Below are 22,855 nucleotides of genomic sequence, written 5' to 3' on the forward strand. Positions count from 1 at the left end.
TACTTTTCCCTTTTTAGTAATGGTGTCTTTTTATTGATAACTTCCCAACAGCATCTGTAAACATTGGGTACAAAAATATTCCATTAAACTCTTTCCCAAGGTGGCTCCGTTTGCTCCATGGAGGCCCTCAGAGAGGCCTGCTGGCCCCTCAGGTTCCACACCTCTACTCAGAGAAACACAGGCCTCAGCATGCTCAGGGCTGAATGGATGGCCAGCCTCCATCTCAAGACTTCTACCTATCTCAGAAACCTCTGAGATACCAAGGAGACGGTATTTGATACTTTTACGGAGCAAGGGGCAGGAAAAGCAGAATTAGCAGGTGCAGGGGTGGGCTGGGGTGAACTCAGAGGAGACCGTGCTTGTGCACCTCAAGGAGGTCCTGACCGGGGGTGGGGGACATCTGGCTCTGGTCTCTGGGAACTTTTCAAGCATTCTTCAGAGCAGACGTCAGGCTCAGCTCTGGAAAAATTCCCGTGCCCAGCCCTGCGACTCCAGCCGGAATGGGCGTGCCGTGGCATGGCAGAGGGGTCTTGCAGAAGAGAGGTGTTCTGAGGAAGGAAGGAGCCAGAATTAAAGACCCCCCAGGAATTTCACACCCCTCGGGAGACAGCCCTGTTCCCCTAGGAGCCCTGGGTGACAGAACGGGGCAGCAAAGGAGCCCTGGGTGACAGAACAAGGCAGGGTTACCCGCTGCCACCTTGTATGCCGCTGCCCTGAGACCCCTCAAGGCACCGGGCAGTAGGTCTATTCGCCCGTCGTCTCCTCATCATCTGTCTGGCTGCGGCCGTTGATGGCTGGGGAGCCAGGCTGGACATGGGACAGGTCCTCGAAGCCAGGGCTCAGGGACGGCGAGACGGTGTCGGGGCTGGTGTCACATGAGCCCGTGCTCTGTTCTGAGGTGGCGATGGTGGTCGTGGTGCTGGGTGGGATGGGGTCTTCATCCTCTTCCTCTAGGAAGGACGCCTCCGGGATATCTGGAGGAAGGAGGCCCAAGAGTTGGTGTTGTCACCTTGCCAAGCACTGTGATGTAGGATTTATTGTCCATGTGACCCATAACGGCTGCCCTCACCCCATGGGGGCATGACTTGGCCCTTTTTTTTTTTTTTTGAGACGGAGTTTTGCTCTTGTTGCCCAAGCTAGAGTGCAATGGTGCGATCTCAGCTCACTGCAACCTCTGCCTCCCGGGTTCAAGCAATTCTCCTGCCTCAGCCTCCCGAGTAGCTGGGACTACAGGTGCCCGTCACCACACCCATCTAATTTTGTATTTTTTTTTTTTTTTTGAGACGGAGTCTTGCTCTGTCGCCCAGGCTGGAGTGCTGTGGCCGGATCTCAGCTCACTGCAAGCTCCGCCTCCCGGGTTCCCGCCATTCTCCTGCCTCAGCCTCCCGAGTAGCTGGGACTACAGGCGCCCGCCACCGTGCCCGGCTAGTTTTTTGTATTTTTTAGTAGAGATGGGGTTTCACCGTGTTAGCCAGGATGGTCTCGATCTCCTGACCTCGTGATCCGCCCGTCTCGGCCTCCCAAAGTGCTGGGATTACAGGCTTGAGCCACCGCGCCCGGCCTAATTTTGTATTTTTACTACAAACGGGGTTTCTCTATGTTGGTAGGGCTGGTATCGAACTCCCGACCTCAGGTGATCCACCCGCCTCGGCCTCCCAAAGTGTTGGGATTATAGGCATGAGCCACCGCGCCCGGCAGACTTGGCCCATTTTTATTTTGTAGAGGAGGAAACTGAGGTCCAGGCAGGGAAGAGCTCTCCCTTCAAGGCGAGGTGAGGAAGGGACACAAGCTCTGGGGTTGGGCCTACAGAAGCCGTGAGGGCAAGCCTGGCTCACTGCACTACCTGGCCTAGGTACATGACTTCCCCTCAGCCCGGCTCTCTGCTCTGTAAACTGCTGTTGGAGGCCCTAGGATGGAGAGCCGTCGGCCTTTTCAACAGATGGGGTGAACCCAGGCTCAGCCTGCAGAGCCCTTTAAGGTGGTGGCAACATGGAGTGGTACCCCAGAGAACAGACGGGCTCTCTAGCCAGACGGATGTGCACTCAAGTCCTGCCCCTCTGGGCCTCTGTTTCCCTCTCCATGAAACGGGGATACTCACAGTCCCCACCTCATGGGTGACTGTGGGTAACAGCCTGGTTCACAGGGGCTCATGATGCACACGGGGATAAGGATCATCATACTGCTTATCTACATTCCCTGTGCGGCCTCCCCACAGGGCACGGACTCCTGTCCTAGCGCCAGCCTTGTAGGCTGCTGAGAAGACCAGGCCAGCACCCCGCCCCCGCCCCCGCCCCCGCCCCAGGTTTCTCCAGACCCACTGCCCATTACAGCCTGGTCTCAGGATCAGGCCCCAAGGTGGCCTTCCAGAAGCCTGCCCTGGGCGGAGAGTGCTGACATGCTCGGGAGCCGGAGCCCTGCGTGACACTTACGGCTGAAGGCCTCTGGGTGCTGCCTGGCCAGTTTCCCTTTCAGCGTCCTGCAGGGGAGAGAAGGCACACAGGGCTTAACCTGCTGAGCAGGCAGGCCAGGCCTTGTGCCAGTCACAAGCCCCTGCTGCTGGCTGAGGGCAAGGGGAGACGGGAGTGAGAACCCCACACTGTTCATCACATCACATCTTCACTCTCTCTAGGTGCTCGGCCCCACAGCCACGGCCCTGACAGTCGCTCACCAGCTGGCCTCCAGCCCCAGGGTAGGCAACAACCCCCAACTAGTTAAGACTCTGGGTGCTCTGAGCCTAGGCACTGGCTGGGGGCTCCCCCTACAAGGCCCCTTCTTGCATGTGGCCTCCTCTACTCTGATAAACTTTTTTTTTTTTTTTGAGACAGAATCTCGCTCTGTCGCCCAGGGTGGAGTGCAGTGGTGCCATCTTGGCTCACTGCAACCTCCACCTTCTGGATTCACATGATTCTCCTCCCTCAGCCTCTCGAGTACCTGGGATTACAGGCACGTGCCACCGTGCTCAGCTGATTTTTTGTATTTTTTTTTTTTTTTGAGACGGAGTCTCGTTCTGTCGCCCAGGCTGGAGGGCAGTGGCACGATCTCGGCTCACTGTAAGCTCTGCCGCCTCCCGGGTTCACGCCATTCTCCTGCCTCAGCCTCCCAAGAAGCTGGGACTACAGTCGCCCGCCATTATGCCTGGCTAATTTTTTTGTATTTTTAGTAGAGACAGGGTTTCACCGTGTTTGCCAGTATGGTCTCGATCTCCTGACCTCGTGATCCGCCTGCCTCGGCCTCCCAAAGTGCTGGGATTACAGGCGTAAGCCACCGTGCCCGGCGATTTTTTGTATTTTTAATAGAGACAGGGTTTCTTCACATTGGCTGGGCTAGTCTCGAACTCCTGACCTCAGGTGATCCGCCTGTGTCAGCCTCCCAAACTGCTGGAATTACAGGCATGCGCCACTGTGCCTGGCCATTCCTGCCTTTTCATTATGTGTCTAGCAGTATGTTACCTTTTTTTTTTTTTTTAATTTGAGACGGAGTCTCGCTGTGTCACCCAGGCTGGAGTGCAGTGGCACGATCTCGGCTCACTGAAACCTCCACCGCCCGGGTTCACACCATTCTCCTGCCTCAGCCTCCCGAGTAGATGGTACTACAGGCGCCTGCCACCACGCCCAGCTAATTTTTTGTATTTTTGGTAGAGATGGGGTTTTACCATGTTAGCCAGCATGGTCTCGATCTCCTGACCTTGTAATCTGCCCGCCTCAGCCTCCCAAAGTGCTGGGATTACAGGTGTGAGCCACCATGCTCAGCTGCACTATGTTACGTTTTTGAAGAATAAATAAACTGCAAGGCTGAGCGTGAGGCTCATGTCTATAATCCCCACACTTTGGGAGGTCAAAGTGGATGGATCACCTGAGGCCAGGAGTTTGCGATGCGGCTGGTCAACATGGGGAAACCCCGTCTCTACTAAAAAAAAATACAAAAATTACACAAAATACAAAAATTAGGCTCACACCTGTAATCCCACCACTTTAGGAGGCCAGGGCAGGTGGATTGCCGGAGCTCAGGAGATCGAGACCAGCCTTGGCAACACGGTGAAACCTCATCTTTACTAAAATACAAAAAATCAGCTGGGCGTGGCAACATGCACCTGTAGTCCCAGCTACTCAGTAGGCTGAAGCAGGAGAATCGCTTGAACCCGGGAGGCAGAGGTTGCAGTGAGCCGACATTGCACCACTGCACTCCAGCCTGGGCAGCAGAGCAAGACTCCATCCCAAAAATAAAACAACAACAACAATTAGCTGGGCATGGTAGAGTATGCTGGTAATCCCAGCTACTCAGGAGGCTGAAGCACAAGAATCGCTTGAATCCGGGAGGCAGAGGTTGCAGTAAGCCAAGATGACGCCACTGCACTCCAGCCGGGGCCACAGATCAAGACTCTGTCTTGATCAATTAATCAATCAGTAAATAAACTTATGTCAAGATTTTATCCCAAGGTTGGAATTGTCCCAGACACTTAAGTGCACAGCGAAGCCTTGTAAAACAAACAGAAATCTCCCCTTTATACTGGTATGTGAAGGAAACTGAGGCTTACATGGGGAGGTGGAGGCAGAGGTCAGCTGGGGCCCTGGGGTGGGGCTAAGCACCCACCTGATCCGGCGGAAGATGCTGTCCAGGTCCCGTTTCATCTCTACCAGGGTCCTTGTGTGGTGCAGGAAGCGCTCGCTCATCTGCTGCAGGCGGGCGCTGGACAGGTTGTTGAAGTTGAGCAGCATCTCATTGGTCTTCTCAAAACGGTCGAGCCTGATGGTGGAGAGAGGGCATGAGCTGCCCAGCTTCGGGGCCCTGCCCAACCTGGCACAGCTCACTGTTCATGCCAAGCCCTTGCCTGCTTCACAACCTCTGCATGGGCTGTTCCCTTGTCCTGCAGAGTTCTACCTACTCTTTGAGCCACCTAGCAAACTCCTATTCAACCTTCAAAACCCTACTCAAGGGTGTCCTTCTCATGTAGCCTTGTCTACCTCTTCATTCAATCAGACTCTTTTTTTTTTTTTTTTTTTGAGATGGAGTCTTGCTCTGTTGCCCAGGCTGGAGTACAGTGGTGCGATCTCAGCCCACTGGAAGCTCCGCCTCCTGGGTTCAGGCCATTCTCCTGTCTCAGCCTCCTGAGTAGCTGGGACTACAGGTGCCCGCCACCACGCCTGGCTAATTTTTTTTTTTAATTTTTAGTAGAGATGGGGTTTCACCATGTTAGCCAGGATGGTCTCAATCTCCTGACCTCGTGATCTGCCCACCTCGGCCCCCCAAAGTGTTGGGATTACAGGCATGAGCCACTGCGCCCGGCCCAATCAGACTCTTTTAACTCCACTAGCCCCAGGTTGTTCCTCTGGCCCAGCCCTGACACCATAGGGCCAGGAGGGTCTATGTCTGGCTTTGTCTCCCCTCAGTCTGGAAGTTCCCCAGAGTCACATCTGAATCTGACTTGAAACCCACCTCTACTGAAAATACAAAAATTAGCTGGGTATGGTGGCACATGTCTGTAATACCAGCTACTTGGAAGGCTGAGGCAGGAGAAATCACTTGAACCCAGGAGGCAGAGGTTGCAGTGAGCCGAGATCACGCCATTGCACTCCAGCCTGGGCAACAAGAACGAAACTCTGTCTCAAAAACAAGAAACAAATAAACAAAAAACCCTGCATATGGCCCCCTCTGGTCCTTCAACTCTCCCCACCCCAGGCCTCGGGACAGGAGCCCCTGCAGCCCCCGCCAAGCCGTCCGCAGCTGCAAAACCTCCCCAAAGCCCTGCTTCCCGTGCCAAGGCCTCGCCTCCAGGCCGGGAAGGAATTTACTTTGGAGCCAGCGACAGATTTGCTCATTTCCTTCATTTTATCACCAGTGTGGGCCCCGGGTAGGGGCGGGCAAGACAAGAATGTTGGCCAGCCCGTGGATTCCTTCCCACACTCACATCCCCCAGCCGCCACTCACATGTTCTTCTGGGCCAGGATGATGGCGTTGACATCATCTGTGTTCACCATGCTCAGGATGCGGCCGCAGAAGACCCTCGAGGCCGAGTCCGGGAGGTCCATCTCTTCCTCCTCCTCCGCTGCCTGAAACAGGCAAGAACAGAGTGGTCTGCACCAGTCACCAGGTGAGGTGGGACCAAGAGGCCAGGCTGGGACCCCCATGTGCTGGAATCTAACCCAACCGTGGTGGTATCCTACAGCGGGGATGTGTGACTGTGGCTCAGTCATGCCACCTGAACCTCAGGTGTGCCAGCCCAGGAATTTGGAGGTATTGGGCAAACTAAGAGAGGTTGTATTTGTAAACTGTACCCGAGCACATCAGAATCCCATCACCTCCCACTTCCATGAGCCCAAGGCCACAGGCACCTCTCATCTACACAGATCTGCCAGCTTCCTCCCTCATCCCCCGTCACACACCTGCTGTCCTCACAAGCTGAACGTGTGTGGCTGCCTCAGCAAATCATCACCACCTCCAATGTCTCCTCTCCCAAGAGGTCAGGGACCCCTATTCCGGTCACTCTTACTGCTTCTCTTACTACTTTACCTTGCTTTTTTTTTTTTTTTTTTTTGAGACGGAGTCTCGCTCTGTCGCCCAGGCTGGAGTGCAGTGGCCGGATCTCGGCTCACTGCAAGCTCCGCCTCCCGGGTTCACACCATTCTCCTGCCTCAGCCTCCCGAGTAGCTGGGACTACAGGCGCCCGCCACCTCGCCCGGCTAGTTTTTTGTACTTTTTAGTAGAGATGGGGTTTCACCGTGTTAGCCAGGATGGTCTCGATCTCCTGACCTCGTGATCCACCCATCTCGGCCTCCCAAAGTGCTGGGATTACAGGCTTGAGCCACCGCGCCCGGCCTTGACCTTGCTTTTTTATTTCTTTTTGATACGGAGTTCCACTCCTGTTGCCCAGGCTGGAGCGCAATGGCGCGATCTCAGCTCACCGCAACCTCCGCCTCCCGGGTTCAAGTGATTCGCCTGCCTCACCCTCCCGAGTAGCTGGGATTACAGGTGCCTGCCATGACGCCTGGCTAATTTTTGTAGTTTCTAGTAGGGACGGGATTTCACCATGTTGGCCAGGCTGGTCTTGAACTCCTGACTTCAGGCGATCCACCCGCCTCAGCCTCCCTTACTGCTGGGATTACAGGCATGAGCCACCACACCCAGCCTACTTTACCTTGTTTTTGTTTGTTTGTTAAGAGACAGGATCTCGCTATGCTGCCTAGGCAGCTCTTAAATTCCTAGGCTGACACAACCCTCTTGCCTTGGTCTCCCAAAGTGCTAGGATTACAGGCATGAGCCACTGCATCCAGCCACACTTTACTTTGATTTAATTGCTTCACTGGTTCACATCTTCATGAAATTATCCTAGTCATCAGCTAACCCATTTGCCTGTCACCCCCACAACAATGTCAGCTCCAAAAAAGCAGAGGTGGCCGGGTACGGTGGCTCTCGCCTGTAATCCTAGCACTCTGGGAGGCCGAGGCAGGTGGATCACCTGAGGTCAGGAGTTCAAGACCAGCCTGGCCAACATAGTGAAACCCCGTCTCTACTGAAAATATAAAAATTAGCCAGGCATGGTGGCAGGCACCTGTACTCCCAGCTACTCGGGAGCCTGAGGCAGGGGAATCGCTTGAAACCGGAATGCAGAGGTTGTGGTGAGCCAAAATTGCGCCACTTCACTCCAGCCTGGGCAACAGATTCTGTCTCAAAAAAAAAAAAAAAAAAAAAAAAAAAAGGAAGAGGCGTGTCTGTCACCAGAGCCTGACCCGGAACCTGGTTCATAGCAAGGGACTGCCAGAATGTCAGAATGTTGTTGTGGGGAAGGGCAACAGAACTTTTCAAACTCAGCTCTGACATGATGCTTTTTTAAATTTTATTTTATTTTTTTTGGAGACAGAGTCTCGCTCTGTTGCCCAGGCTGGAGTGCAGTGGTGCGATCTCAGCTCACTGCAAGCTCTGCCTCCCGGGTTCACGCCATTCTCCTGCCTCAGCCTCCCGAGTAGCTGGGACTACAGGTGCCCGCCACCACGCCTGGCTAATTTTTTGTATTTTTAGTAGAGACAGGGTTTCACCATGTTAGCCAGGATGGTCTGGATCTGCTGACCTCGTGATCCGCCCGCCTCGGCCTTCCAAAGTGCTGAGATTACATGACATGACACTTTTATTAGCAAACTAAAGCCAAGAATTGCGGGCACTCACAGCCAATCTGTGGGCCCCAGTAACCCAGATGGTTCTGAGGTTCCCAGTTTTACTGGCACACAGATGACTGTAATGGCAGGCAGGGACTTCCAGAAGCAACCAGGGGAGGAGGGGCTACTGCACTAACCCTCCTAGGGAGTTCAGGAAAAATCTAGGATCTTGATATAGTTTGCCTCTGAGGCCCACACATTTAATAGCCAAGAAACAGAGAAACCTACTTCTACTGGATCAGAAAAGGTTTCAGAGGCCGGGCGTGGTGGCTCACGTCTGTAATCCCAGCACTTTCGGAGGCCAAGGTGGGCAGACTACTTGAGGTCAGGAGTTCAAGACCAGCCTGGACAACATGGTGAAACCTCCATCTCTACTAAAAATACAAAAATTATCCAGGCATGATGGCGGGCACCTGTAGTCCCAGCTACTCAGGAGGCTGAGGCAGGAGAATTGCTTGAACCCAGGTGGCAGAGGTTGCAATGAGCCAAGATCAAGCCACTGCATTCTAGTGTGGGCGACAGAGGGAGACTCCATCTCAACTTAAAAAAAAAGAAGCCGGGCGCGGTGGCTCAAGCCTGTAATCCCAGCACTTTGGGAGGCTGAGACGGGCGGATCACAAGGTCAGGAGATAGAGACCATCCTTGCTAACATGGTGAAACCCCGTCTCTATTAAAAAATACAAAAAACTAGCCGGGCGAGGTGGCGGGCGCCTGTAGTCCCAGCTACTCGGGAGGCTGAGGCAGGAGAATGGCGTGAACCCGAAAGGCGGAGCTTGCAGTGAGCCGAGATCCGGCCACTGCACTCCAGCCTGGGCGACAGAGCGAGGCTCCGTCTCAAAAAAAATAAATAAATAAAATAAATAAAATTTAAAAAAAGACACCTGGAGAAGGAGGTCCATAGCTAGTGCCAGAGAGGCACAGTATTGGGACCTTCTAGGATACACTCCTGCTTCAAAACAGGACTCTTTTCTGTCTCTGGCTCCCAGATGTGAGGGCTGGGGGGTTCCTGGCACTTCCCTCCCGTCCCCCAGCAACTTCCTCTCACAAGAAGCCTTCTCTGATTACTGCTAGTCTGCTCCACATACACAGTGAAATTGACCCAGCAAAAGCTCTGATCCCAACTCCAAATGTAGATTTATTGAAGAAACGCAGAGAGGTAGGCTGTTTGACCATGGGAGAGCCACTTCACCCTTCTGAATCAGTTTTTTTCAACCATAAAACGGGAATAAGGTAGAATGACGATCTCACAGTGCTGTCTGTGGCAACTGAAACCAAAGGTGATAATGAGGGGAGCTCAGGACAGGCTGTTTCTCCAAGAGGAGTGTGAAGAAGTCCTGGGACAGGGTCCGGGAATCAACATTTTGACAGCATCCCAGGGGTCTCTAAGAACATATTACGGGCAAACACTTGTAGAGCACTTCAGTTAATCCTCAATCACTGTTACGAGGCAAACACAATCATCTCCGAGTGAAACTGAGGCTCACAGGGGCGGGCTCAGTTGCCAAAACTCACATGGAGAGACAGAGAAGCACCACGGTTCTATATCCAGGTTATTTAACAGAATTTAACTCAGCCATCCAAGCTCTGAAAAACCCCAAGTGGGGAGGGGATCAAATACCCCCCCTCACGCCCCGTCCCCTACAATACGGGGAAACTGAGGCACAGACCGGGCAACGCCCAGCTCCAGGTTACACGACACACCCAGAACACAGGCGGGCCCAATTTCTATGCCCCTGATCCGGATCCAGATCCAGCCCGCGGCGCCGCCTGCGTATCCATTGAGCAGACGGGGAAACTGATGCCTGTGCGCAGCAGGAATGACCAGATGTGGCCAGCGGCGCACCCCATCCCACCGCAGCCCGGGGGCCGCGCCCGACCCGGACGGGTTCCCCGAGGCCCTGGAGTCCCCAGCCCCACCCCAAACTCGGCCCCGGCGTCGGTAGCGGCGGCACCTGCACATCTGGCGGCCTTGCTCGCGCTTCCGGGATGGCGCCCGCGCCGGCGCAACGTCACCACGCACCGATCGTGCGAGCGCGCGTGGCGGCGGCGTACCCTGGAGCCGCTTGCGAGCGTGGAGTCACGACAGGAAAAGGCGGGGCTTAGACGGAGCTGCAGCTCGCGGGCGCGTCACAATGAATAGCCAATCAAACAGTCGTCTCGCGCCTGCGTATTTCCAGAAGCCCAGACTTCAAAGCAGCCCGGAAGAAGGAAGGCTGAGAAGTGTCCCAGTTTTATAGATGGTGTGACTGACTGGCGTCCCAGAGCGGTAACCCTCCCCAAGGTCGTAAATGCTACAGTGGTCAGCGACCAAACTACACTCAGGTGTCCTGCTTTCCAGGCAGGGAATCAGACTCATGTGTGTTCAGACAAACCTGCTCCACTTTTGCTGATTTTAGTCTGTTTCCTTTTTTTTTTTTTTTTTCCCCAGGCAGAGTTAAGCTCTTGTTGCCGAGGTTGGAGTACAATGGCGCGATCTTGGCCCACCGCAACCTCCGCTTCCCAGGTACAAGCGATTCGCCTACCTCAGCCTTCCCGAGTAGCTGGAATTACAGGCATGCGCTACCATGCCCGGCTAATTTTGTGTTTTTAGTAGAGACAGGGTTTCTCCATGTTGGTCAGGCTGGTCCTGAACTCCCGACCTCAGGTGATCCGCCCGCCTCGGCCTCCCAAAGTGCTGGAATTACATGCGTGAGCCACCGCGCCCAACCCTGGTTTCCATCTACACTTCCACGTTGTTTTGGAGGAATGCGCTGGGGAATTTTTTAAAAAGGATTTACAGGCCGGGCGCGGTGGCTCAAGCCTGTAATCCCAGCACTTTGGGAGGCCGAGACGGGCGGATCACGAGGTCAGCGGATCGAGACCATCCTGGCTAACACGGTGAAACCCCGTGTCTACTAAAAATAATACAAAAAACTAGCCGGGCGAGGTGGCGGCGCCTTTAGTCCCAGCTACTCGGGAGGCTGAGGCAGGCAGGGAGAATGGCGTGAACCTGAGAACTGGCCACTGCACTCCAGACTGGGCTTGGCTGTGAGTTTGGTAGACCCCACCCCAAAAAAAAAAAGGGTTTAGGCCAAGCAGTGGTCCCTCATCCTGTAATTGTAACCCGAGCACTTTGGGAGGCCGAGGCGGGCGGATCACGAGATCAGGAGTTCGAGACCAACCTGACCAATATGGTCAAACCTCGTCTGTACTAAAAATAAAAAAATAAGTCGGGTGTGGTGGCAGGCTTCGTAGTCCCACCTACTCTGGAGGCTGAGGCAGGAGAATGGCTAGCGCGGAACCCAGGAGGCGGGTAAAATGTGGGCCGGGCGCCGTGGCTCACGCCTGTAATGCTGGAATACCCCCTTTGGGAGGCCGAGGTGGGCAGATCAACAGGTCAGGAGATGGAGACCATCCTGCTAACACGGGTGAAACCCCGGCTCCACCTCAAAAATACAAAAATTAGGCTGGCATGGTGGTGGGCTCTCGTAGTCCCAGCTACCTGGAGGCTGAGGCAGGAGAATGGCGTGGAACTCCAGGAGGCGGAGGCAAGGTTGCAGTGGAGCTTTGAGATGGCGCCCACTGCACTCCAGCCATGCACAGTGAGACTTTGTCTCAAAAAAAAAAAAAAAAAAAAAAAGGAAGAAAATGTATGGTGAATTTTAAGTTCATACTAATTTGTGTATACGAGTACCAGGTTTCTGTAATAAAATGCCTCACAGCTACAATTGGGGGAAAAAAAAAAATGGGCCGGTGGCCCGAGCCTGTGGTCCCAGCTACTCAAGAGGCTGAGGTGGGAGGATCTTTTGAGGCCAGGAGGCAGAAGTTGCAGTGAGCCAAGATCCCACTCCAGCCTGGGCAACAGAGTGAAACCCAGTCTCAAAAAACAAACAGGCCGGGCGCAGTGGCTCACACCTGTAACCCCAGCACTTCGGGAGGCCAAGGCGGGTGGATCACCTGAGGTCAGGAGTTTGAGACCAGACAGGCCAACATGGTGAAACCCCGTCTCTACTAAAAATACAAAAAAAATTTATCCTGGCGTGGTGGCAGGTGTCTGTAATCATAGCTACTCAGGAGGCTGACGCAGGAGAATCACTTGAACCCGGAGGGTGGAGGTTGCAGCGAGCCGAGATCGTGCCATTGCACTCCAGCCTAGCTGACAAAGTGAGACATTAGTGCCACCACGGGCAGCTAATTTTTTGTATTTTTAGTAGAGACGGGGTTACACTGTTGGCCAGGCTGGTCTTGAACTCCTGACATCGTGATCCACCTGCCTCGGGCTCCCAAAGTGCTGGGATTACAGGAGTGAGCCACCGCGCCCAGACAAGGATGCCTTTTTTTTTTTGAGATGGAGTTTTGCTCTTGTTGCCCTGGCTGGAGTGCAATGGCAGGATCTTGGCTCATCGGAACCTCTGCCCCCCCAGTTCAAGTGATTCTCCTCCCTCAGCCTCTTGAGTAGCTGGGATTACAGGCATGTGCCACCACATCCAGCTAATTTTGTATTTTTAGTAGAGATGGGGTTTCTCCATTTGGTCAGGCTGGTCTCAAACTCCCGACCTCAGGTGATCTGGCCACCTCCACCTCCCAAAGTGCTGGGATTACAGGCATGAGCCACCGCACCCTACCTAGGATGCCTTTTTCTTTGAGATGGCGTTTCGCTCTTGTTGCCCAGGCTGGAGTGCAATGGTGCACTCTCGGCTTACTACAACCTCCGCCCCCCCCAGTTCAAGGGATTCTCTTGCCTCAGCCTCACAAGTAGCTGGGATTACAGGCATGCGCCACCACACCCTGCTAATTTTGTATTTTTAGTAGAGACGAGGTATCTCCATGTTGGCCAGGCTGGTCTCGAACTCCCAACCTCAGGTGATCCACCGGCCTCGGCCTCCCAAAGTGCTGAGATTACAGGTGTGAGCCACCACTCCTGGCCGCTAGGATGCCTTTTTTAAAGTGAGATAATCCAAGTTAAATATTTGAACAAAACAAGGTGAATAGTAATCGCTACATAAATGTTTGCTTTTGAGAAGTGTGTCATTAGGTTTAATAAATAAAATTAGGCCGGGTGCAGTGGCTCACGCCTATAATCTCAGCACTTTGGGAGGCCGAGGCGGACGGATCACGAGGTCAGGAGATCAAGACCATCCTGGCCAACATGGTGAAACCCTGTCCCTACTAAAAAAAACTGCAAAAATTAGCTGGGCGTCGTGGCGCATGGCCATAATCCTAGCTATTCAGGAGGCTGAGGCAGGAGAATCGCTTGAACCAGAGAGTCAGAGGTTGCAGTGAGCCGAGATCGTGCCACTGTACTCCAGCCTGGGAACAGAGTGAGACTCTGTCTAAAAATATAAATAAATAAATAAATAAAATTAATATTGACAAGTAATTATTGTTATTGAGATTCCATACGGTGTGTATGTTATGAATTATATTTGTAACTTCTCTGAGTCTCTGTTAATTGCAAGTCTGTGTAATCACAACATCTATCTCTGACGGTTGTTGAGAGCTTAGAAGATAAACACACAAGTTCTTGGGCACATGAAGATTGTTTCAGAGCCCTGGAATTACACATACGTGAGTTTTAAATCCAGCTCTGTCACATCCTAACTGAATGGCCTTGGGCAAGAGGCTTAACTTTATGAAATCACGTAGGCAAAATCCTTACAAGAGTTGAAACACAGTAAGCCCACAGTACACTGTTGATAATATCGCTCCCAGGTTCTGCTGTCATCATTCATGGGAAAGTCAATGACTGGGAGGCAGAGGCTGGAAGATCCATTCAGCCCAAGAGTTCAAGGCCAGCCTGGGAAACATTGAGTTGTTTCTTTTTTTTTTTTTTTTTTGAGACGGAGTCTCGCCCTGTCGCCCAGGCTGGAGTGCAGTGGCACGATCTCGGCTCACTGCAAGCTCTGCCTCCCGGGTTCACGCCATTCTCCTGCCTCAGCCTCCCGAGTAGCTGGGACTACAGGTGCCCGCCACCACCCCCGGCTGATTTTTTTGTATTTTTTTTAGTAGAGACGGGGTTTCACCGCGTTACCCAGGATGGTCTTGATCTCCTGACCTCGTGATGCCACCCGCCTCGGCCTCCCAAAGTGCTGGGATTACAGGCGTGAGCCACTGCACCCGGCCTGGAATTCTTATATATTTAATTCAACAATTGGTTTTTGTTGTTGTTGTTGTTGTTTTTGAGATGACTGAGTCTCGATTTGTCGCCCAGGCTGGAGTGCAGTGGCGTGATCTCGGCTCACTGCACCCTCTGCCTCCCAGATTCAAGCCATTCTCCTGCCTCAGCCTCCCAAGTAGCTAGGATTACAGGTGCACGCCACCACGCCCAGCTAATTTTTGTATTTTTAGTAGAGACAGGGTGTCACCATGTTAGCCAGCTTGGTCTTGAATTCCTGACCTTGTGATCCACCCGCCTTGGCCTCCCAAAGTGCTGGGATTACAGGCATGAGGTACCACACCCAGCCTGTTGCTTTTTAATTTGAGACAGAGTCTCACTTTGTCACCCATGCTGGAGTGCAGTGGTGCGATCTCAGCACACTGCAACCTCCTCCTTCTGGGTTCAAGCGATTCTCCTGCCTCAGCCTCCCCAGATGCTGGGATTACAGGTATGAGCTACTGTACCTGGCTAGAATTCTTTTTTTTTTTTCTTTTTGAGACACAGTCTCACTCTGTCACCCAGGCTTGAGCGCAGTGGTGCGATCTAGGCTCACTGCAACCTCCGTCTCCTGGGTTCAAGCGATTCTCCTGCCTCAGCCTCATGAGTAGCTGGGACTATAGGTGCCCGTCACCACGCCCATCTAATTTTTGTATTTTTAGTAGAGATCAGGTTTCACCATGTTGGTCAGGCTGGTCTTGAACTCGTGATCTTGTGATCCGCCTGCCTCGGCGCCTCGGCCTGCCAAAGTGCTGGGATTACAGGCATGAGCCACTGCGCCTGGCTATAATTCTTGTATGTTTAGTTCAACAGTTTGTTTGTTTGTTTGTTTCTTGAAACAGAGTCTTACTCTGTCACCAGGCTGGAGTGCAATGGCACGATCTCAGCTCACTGCAACCTCTGCCTCCCGGGTTCAGGCAATTCTCCTGCCTCAGCCTCCTGAGGAGCTGGGATTACAGGCACACACCACTATACCCCACTATACCCGTTTAATTTTTTTTTTTTTTTTTTTGAGACGGAGTCTCGCTCTGTCGCCCAGGCTGGAGTGCAGTGGCCAGATCTCAGCTCACTGCAAGCTCCGCCTCCCGGGTTCCCGCCATTCTCCTGCCTCAGCCTCCCGAGTAGCTGGGACCACAGGCGCCGCCACCTCGCCCGGCTAATTTTTTGTGTTTTTTTTTTAGTAGAGACGGGGTTTCGCCGTGTTAGCCAGGATGGTCTCAATCTCCTGACCTTGTGATCCGCCCGTCTCGGCCTCCCAAAGTGCTGGGATTACAGGCTTGAGCCACCGCGCCTGCCCTACCCGTTTAATTTTTGTATTTTTAGTAGAGACAGGGTTTCACTATGTTGGCCAGGCTGGTCTCGAACTCCTGGCCTCAAGTGATCTGCCCGCTTCGGCCTCCCAAAGTGCTCGGATTACAGGAGTGAGCCACTGTGCCGGCCAGTCCAACAATTTAAAAAATTTTTCAGACCAGTCGTAGTGGCTCACACCTGTAATCCTAGCACTTTGGGAGGCCAAAGCGGGTGGATCACGAGGTCAGGAGTTTCAGACCAGCCTGACCAACATGGTGAAACCCCATCTCTAGTAAAAATACAAAAATTAGCTGGGCATGGTGGCACACATCTTTAATCCCAGCTACTCAGGAGGCTGAGGCAGGAGAATTGCTTGAATCTGGGAGGCGGAGGTTGCAGTGAGCCAAGATTGCGCCACTGCACTCCAATGTGAGCGACAGAGCGAGACTCTGTCTCAAAAAATAAAAAAATAAAAAAATAAAAAAAATTTCGACTGGGTGCGGTGGTGCACACCTGTAATCCCAGTACTTTGGGAGGCCGAGGTGGGCAGATCACAAGGTCAGGAGTTCGAGACCAGCCTGGCCAACATGGTGAAACCTCGTCTCTACTAAAAACACAAAAATTAGCTGGGTGTGGTGGTGCACACCTGTAATCCCAGCTATTTGGGAGGCTGAGGTAGAGAATTCCCTGAACCTGGGAGGCAGAGGTTACAATGAGCTGAGTTTGCACCACTGCCTACTAGCCTGCTCGACAGAGCAAGACTCCATCTCAAAAATAGTAATAATAATAAATTGTTCACTCCCCTCTGGATATGGCCCATATTCTGGGAACCCAGGAAGTTCTCCATTCTTACCTAGCCCTGGAGGAGGAGGAGAAACAGAGTCAAAAATAGACCCCTCTACCCCACTAGGGTCAGTGGTTGGAAAGAAAGGGGAGGGACTTAAAGCTGGAGAAAACTAGAGTAGGATGTGAGGGCTAATATTAGAAGCAAGGAAGGTTGCAAGGAGGCAGGTACCTCTGGATGGGGTTTTGAGGTAGAAATGGGATTTTTCTAGAAACAGACAATCATTCAGAGCTGAGGGAATTACAGGAGCCAAGGAAGGATGATGGGAAAGCACCTAGGGCAGACTTGATCTTTGTAGGAATTGGCAGGGAGCTCAGTGCAGCAGGCAGGAGACACTTCTGAGAGGGCAGCTGGGACGGAGGCTTCTGGGAAAAGAAGAACCATGACTCTGTTTGCACTCTGCACCAGAAGATGCCCAGGCTGGAGAAGCCAAGCTTTTGAGACAGAGTCTCACTTTGTCGCCAGGCTAGAGTGCAGTGGCACGATCCCCATTCATTGCAACCTCTGCCTCCCTGGTTCAAGCGATTCTCCTGCCTCAGGCTCCCAAGTAGCTGGGATTACAGGCGCCCGCCACCACACCCAGCTAATTTTTGTATTTTTAGTAGAGACGGGGTTTCACCATGTTAGTGAAACCAGCACGGTCTCAATTTCCTGACCTTGTGATCCAGCCGCCTTGGCCTCCCAAAGTGCTGGGATTACAGGCATGAGCCACCGTGCCTGGCATTTTTTTTTTTTTTTTGTCACTTAGGCTGGAGTATAGTATTGCAATCTTGGCTCACTGCAACTTCTCCCTCCCAGATTCAGGCAATTCTCCTGCCTCACCCTCTTGAGTAGCTGGGATTACAGGCATGCACCACCATGCCCGGATAATTTTTTTTTTTTTTTTTTGAGATGGAGTCTCGCTCTGTTGCCCAGGCTGGAGTGCAGTGGCGCGATCTCAGCTCACTGCACGCTCCGCCTCCCGAGTTCACACCATTCTCCTGGCTCAGCCTCCCAAGTAGCTGGGACTACAGGTGCCTGCCACCGTGCCTGGCTAATTTTTTGTATTTTTAGTAGAGACAGAGTTTCACCGTAGTAGCCAGGATGGTCTCGATCTCCTGACCCTGTGATCCGCCTACCTCAGCCTCCCAAAGTACTGGGATTACAGGCGTAAGCCACTGCTCCTAGTGTCTGGATAATTTTTGTATTGGTAAAGACAGGGTTTTGCCATGTTGTCCAGGCTGGTCTTGAACTCCTGACCTCAAGTGATCCACCCGCCTTGGCCTCCCAAAATGCTGGGATTACAGACGTGAGCCACTATGCCAGGCCAGAACCAAATTTTTCAGTGGATCCCTACGGCTCTTTTGGAAGCCAAGGATAATTTACAAAGGTCTTAGAAGGGGTAGGGACTATAGATTGATGCCAAAAGGGACTTGGCTGGCCCCTGATGTTTTCTTTTTTTTTTTTTTTGAGACCGAGTCTCGCTCTGTCGCCCAGGCTGGAGTGCAGTGGCGGGATCTCGGCTCACTGCAAGCTCCTCCTCCCAGGTTTACACCATTCTCCTGCCTCAGCCTCCCGAGTAGCTGGGACTACAGGCGCCTGCCACCTTGCCCGGCCAGTTTTTTTGTATTTTTTAGTAGAGATGGGGTTTCACCGTGTTAGCCAGGATGGTCTCAATCTCCTGACCTCGTGATCCGCCCGTCTCGGCCTCCCAAAGTGCTGGGATTACAAGCTTGAGCCACTGCGCCCAGCTCCCCTGATGTTTTCTACACACTGGACCTGAGACAAAAACATGTTTTTTTGTGTGATCAGGGGAGAGGATAGAAAGTTATGGGAACATTCAGTCTGCTCAGAGATGGGGACATTGGGGGGGTCAGGTTTGGGGACTGGAAGGGTTTCTCTGCCACTTTTTTCCATTTCATTTCTTTTTGTGTGTGTGTGATAGGGTCTTACTCTGTTGCCTGCACTGAAGTGCAATGGCGTGATCACTGCTCCAGCCTAGCAACAGAGCGACTCCATCTCAAAAAAAAAAAAAGAGAGAGAGAGAGATAGAAAAACCACCTAAAGGAGACAGATTTATGTCTAGATATGTCCATAATTACATTAAATACCCATAGACCAAATGCCCCAGTTAAAAAACAAAGATGGAGGCCGGGCACGGTGGCTCACGCCTGTAATCCCAGAACTTTGGGAGGCTGAGGCGGGTGGATCACCTGAGGTCAGGAGTTCGAGACCAACCTGATCAATATGGTGAAACCCCGTCTCCACTAAAAATACAAAAATCAGCCAGGCTTGGTGGCTAGCGCCTGTAGTCCCAGCTACTCCAGAGGCTGAAACAGGAGAATTACTTGAACCTGGGAGGCAGAGGTGGCAGTGAGCCGAGATCGTGCCACTGCACCCCGGCCTGGGTGACAGAGCGAGATTCCGTCTCAAAAAAAAAGGGAAAAGTAAATATAAGTAAAATGTTTGCCTGCAAATACCTGTTCAATGAGTGCCAGCCATTATTATTGTTGGTGGTGGTGCTATTTTGTAGTTTATTTTAGTAGCTTATTGTTTATTTATAATAATAATTATTATTATTTTAGAAACAGCGTCTTGCCTTGTTGCTCAGGCTGCAGTACAGAGCTTTGATTATAACTCACTGCAGTCTTGACCTCCTGGGTTCAAGGGATCCCTCCCACCTCAGCCTCCTATTTATCTGGGACTACATTTTTAAATTTTCTGTAGAAGCCAGGCGTGATGGCTCATTCCTGTAATCCCAGCACTTCGGGAGGCCAAGGCAGGCAGATCATGAGGTCAGGAGTTCGAGACCAGCCTGGCCAACACAGTGGAACCCCCATCTCTACTAAAAATACAAAAAATTAGCCAGGTATGGTGGCAGGTGTCTGTAATCCCAGCTACTAGGAAGGCTGAGGCAGGAGAATCGCTTGAACCCGGGAGGCGGAGGTTGCAGTGAGCCGAGATCATGCCATTGCACTTCAGCCTCATGAGACTCCGTCTCAAAAAAAAAATTAGTCGTGTGTCATGGCAGGCGCCTGTAATTCCAGCTACTCAGGAGGCTGAGGGAGGAGAATCGCTTGAACCTGGGAGTCAGAGATTGCAGTGAGCCCAGATTGCTCCACTGCACTCTACGTGGGAGACAGAGGGAGACTGTGTCTCCAAATAAATAAATTAATAAATATGCTGTAGAGGCAGGCTCTCACTATGTTACCCAGGCTTAGGTTGCCCAGGCTGGAATACAGTGCCGTGATCTTGGCTCGCTGCAACGTCTGCCTCCTGGGTTCAAGCGATTCTCCTGCCTCAGCTTCCCAAGTAGCTGGGATTACACCCGGCTAATTTCTGTAATTTTTGTAGAGACAATGTTCACCACATTGGCCAGGCTCGTCTCGAACTCTTGACTTCAGGTGATCCACCCGCCTCAGCCTCCCAAAGTGCTAGGATTACAGGCGTGAGTCACTGTGCCCAGCCGAGACTTGTTTCTTTTATTAGTATTGTTGTTTAGTGGAATTCCTCCTGCCCCTATAACAGAGATGCAGATGATGGGCAATGAACTCCACTGTGCAGATATAAACATAGGGGTTCAGGTAGGTTATAAAAACAAAAAAGTTAAAAAAATAAAAACAATTAAAAACTGGGGTTCAGTGATGGATGGGGAATAGTTTAAGTCCCTCAGACCCTGGAGTCGCCCAGGGATTATTTCATGCCCCTTCCCAGGTGATTTTTTCTCGTTTTCTTTTTTTTTCAGATGGAGTCTCACGCTCTATCCCCCAGGCTGGAGTGCAGTGGCACAATCTTGGCTCACAGCAACTTCCGCCTCCTGGGTTCCCGCCATTCTCCTGCCTCAACCTCCCAAGTAGCTGGCACTACAGGCGCCCGCCACCACGCCCGGATAATTTTTTGTATTTTTCCTGGAGACGGTGTTTCACCGTGTTAGCCAGGATGGTCTCGATCTCCTGACCTCCTGATCCGCCCGCCTCAGCCTCCCAAAGTGCTGGGATTACAGGTGTGAGCCACCACACCCGGCCTTTCTCCTCTTCTTTGAGACAGGGTCTTGCTCACTGCAACTTCCCTCTCTGGGGTTCAAGCAATCCTCATGCCTCAGCCACCCCAGTATCTGAGATTATAGGCGTGCACCACCATACTCGGCTAATTTTTGTATTTTTAGTAGAGTCGGGGTTTCACCATGTTGGCCAGGCTGGTCTAGATTTCCTGATTTCAAGTGATCCACCTACCTTGGCCTCCCAAAGTGCTGGGATTACTGGCATAAGCCACCACACCCCCCCAGGTGATTTCTTACATAGCTCTGCTGTGCTACCACCTTTTCTGGCTGTCCAACCTCCCTTCCTTCCTCAGTGGTTTTCATAAGACCCCACCACTACCTTTTGTGCCACAGGCACTGTGCAAGTCTCCGAGCTATAACAATGAGAAACAACAACGGCTTCCCAGACTTTGGGGCTCTTCCAGTGTAGAGGGCAAGGCAGAGGTAAATCAAGGCAGTGGCTCACTCCTACAATCCCAACAGTTTGGGAGGCCAAAGTGGAAGTATTGTTTGAGTCCAGGAGTTCAAGACCAGACTGGGCAACATGGGGGAAACCTCATCTCCACAAAAAATATAAATATTGGGCTGGGCGTGGTGGCTCATGCCTGTAATCCCAGCACTTTGGGAGGCCGAGGCGGGTGGATCACGAGGTCAGGAGATCAAGACCATCCTGGCTAACACGGTGAAGCCCCATCTTCACTAAAAATATAAAAAATTAGCCAGGTGTGGTGGCGGGCGCCTGTAGTCCCAGCTACTCGTGAGGCTGAGGTAGGAGAATGCCGTGAACCTGGGAGGCGGGGCTTGCAGTAAGCCGAGATTGCACCACTGCACTCCAGCCTGGGCAACAGAGCGAGACTCTGTCTCAGAAAAAAAAAAAATAGCTGGACATGATGCTGCACCTGTGGTCCCAGCTACTCAGGAGGCTGAGGTGGGAGGACTGCTTGAGCCCAGGAGGTAGAGGTGGTTGCAGTGATCTGAGAATCTGAGATTGTGCCACTGCACTCCAGCCTGGGTTTCAAAGTAAGACCCTATCTCAAAAAAAAAAAAAAAAAAAAAAAAAAAAAGGCAGAGATATAAGTAAACTAGTTTGGGAAGCCGAGGCAGGCAGATCATGAGGTCAGGAGTTCCAGACCATCCTGGCCAACGTGGTGAAACCCTGTGTCTACTAAAAATATAAAAATTAGTTGGGCAGGAGAATCGTTTGAACCCAGGAGGTGGATGTTGCAGTGAGCTGAGATCACGCCACTGCCCTCCAGCCTGGTGACAGAGCAAGACCCTGTCTCAAAAAAAAAAAAAAGAAAGAAAGAAAAAAAAAGGACAGGCATGGTGGCTCACGTCTGTAATCCCAGCACTTTGATATGTTGAGGTGGGAGGATCACGTGAGGTTGGGAGTTTGAGACCTGCCTGACCAACATGAAGAAACCCCGTGTCCACTAAAAATACAAAATTAGCCAGACGTGGTGGTGCATGCCTCTACTCCGAGCTACTCGGGAGGCTGAGGCAGGAGAATCGCTTGAACCTGGGAGGCGGAGGTTGCGGTGAGCTGAGATCGCGCCATTGCACTCCAGCCTGGGCAACAAGAGTGAAACTTCTTTTCAAAAAACAAAAACAAACAGTCAAAGAAAAAACAAGTGAACTAGTTATGAAGTGGACGTTCATCAACTTCATTGTGCCAAGACAGCCAAATGGGGCACCTGGTCTTGCCTTGGGGAGGTCTGGGAGGGCTTCCTGTAGGAGGCAACCTGGGAACTCCAACCTTAGAAGTTAGTTATCTCCAAAAAGCCAGTTACCACCTCCATCATAGCTACCTCCGAAAGCTGATGTCTGACTAATCCATCCATCCATCCATCCATCCATCCATCCATCCACCCACCCACCCATTTATTGAGCTTCTATAGATGCCAGGCATGGTTCAAGGAGGTGCTGGGCACAAATCAGGCAAAAATCCCTGCCAGGATGGAGCAGAGTGGGGGATGGTCCCTCCAACCACAAGCAAATTAAATGACAAGATAATTCTGGAAGGGAGTAACTGCTAGGAAGGAAATAAAACTGAGTGAAGGAGGGAGAAGTGTCTCGGTTTCAAAACAAGACCCATAAAAGCTTAGCTAATCAAGGATGCCACCTTCTCCCCGGGTCATGGGGACCTTATCAGCCTCCAGCAGACAGTGCATGGAGGAGGAATTCCTCCCAGTGGCCCTGCTGGCTCAGTCGCCTGCCCAGCAGTAATTGAGCGCCTCCGGTATGCACCAGGCAACCTTCTGGACATTAAACTGGGTGGGGGATGGGAAGCAGGTTTCTGTATGCCTTTGGGCACGTCACTCCCCCTCAGGCCCTCAGGTTCACTTCTGTAACTAGGGCTTCAGGATGGGTCATTCAGCAACTCCAGAGCTGCCCTGCCCGTCAAGCCTGAAGTCTTTAAGGAA

General features: G+C 52.2%; 1 protein-coding gene across 4 annotated transcripts; it reads right to left on the reverse strand.

Moving 5' to 3' along the window:
- KXD1 (KxDL motif containing 1) lies at window positions 1–10,247 on the reverse strand. 4 transcript variants are annotated; one of them, XR_640819.1, is made up of 6 exons: window positions 10,100–10,247; window positions 5,926–6,047; window positions 4,591–4,743; window positions 2,430–2,476; window positions 688–974; window positions 1–548 (listed from the first exon to the last, which is right to left on the reverse strand). XR_640819.1 is itself a non-coding variant. In XM_009193895.1 (6 exons), the coding sequence occupies exons 2-5, from the start codon at window positions 6,024–6,026 to the stop codon at window positions 745–747; spliced, it is 531 nt and encodes a 176-aa protein (XP_009192159.1). In that variant the 5' UTR covers window positions 6,027–6,047; window positions 10,100–10,247; the 3' UTR covers window positions 1–548; window positions 698–744. The 4 variants fall into 4 exon arrangements, 3 of the variants coding, with proteins under 3 accessions (XP_009192159.1, XP_031515601.1, XP_031515602.1); XM_009193895.1 differs by having other exon boundaries at window positions 698–974; XM_031659741.1 differs by having other exon boundaries at window positions 698–974; window positions 10,065–10,152.
- Window positions 10,248–22,855: the final 12,608 nt, after the last annotated feature.

Source organism: Papio anubis, chromosome 20 (assembly GCF_008728515.1).
Source record: "Papio anubis isolate 15944 chromosome 20, Panubis1.0, whole genome shotgun sequence".
Classification (NCBI taxonomy): Eukaryota; Metazoa; Chordata; class Mammalia; order Primates; family Cercopithecidae; genus Papio; species Papio anubis.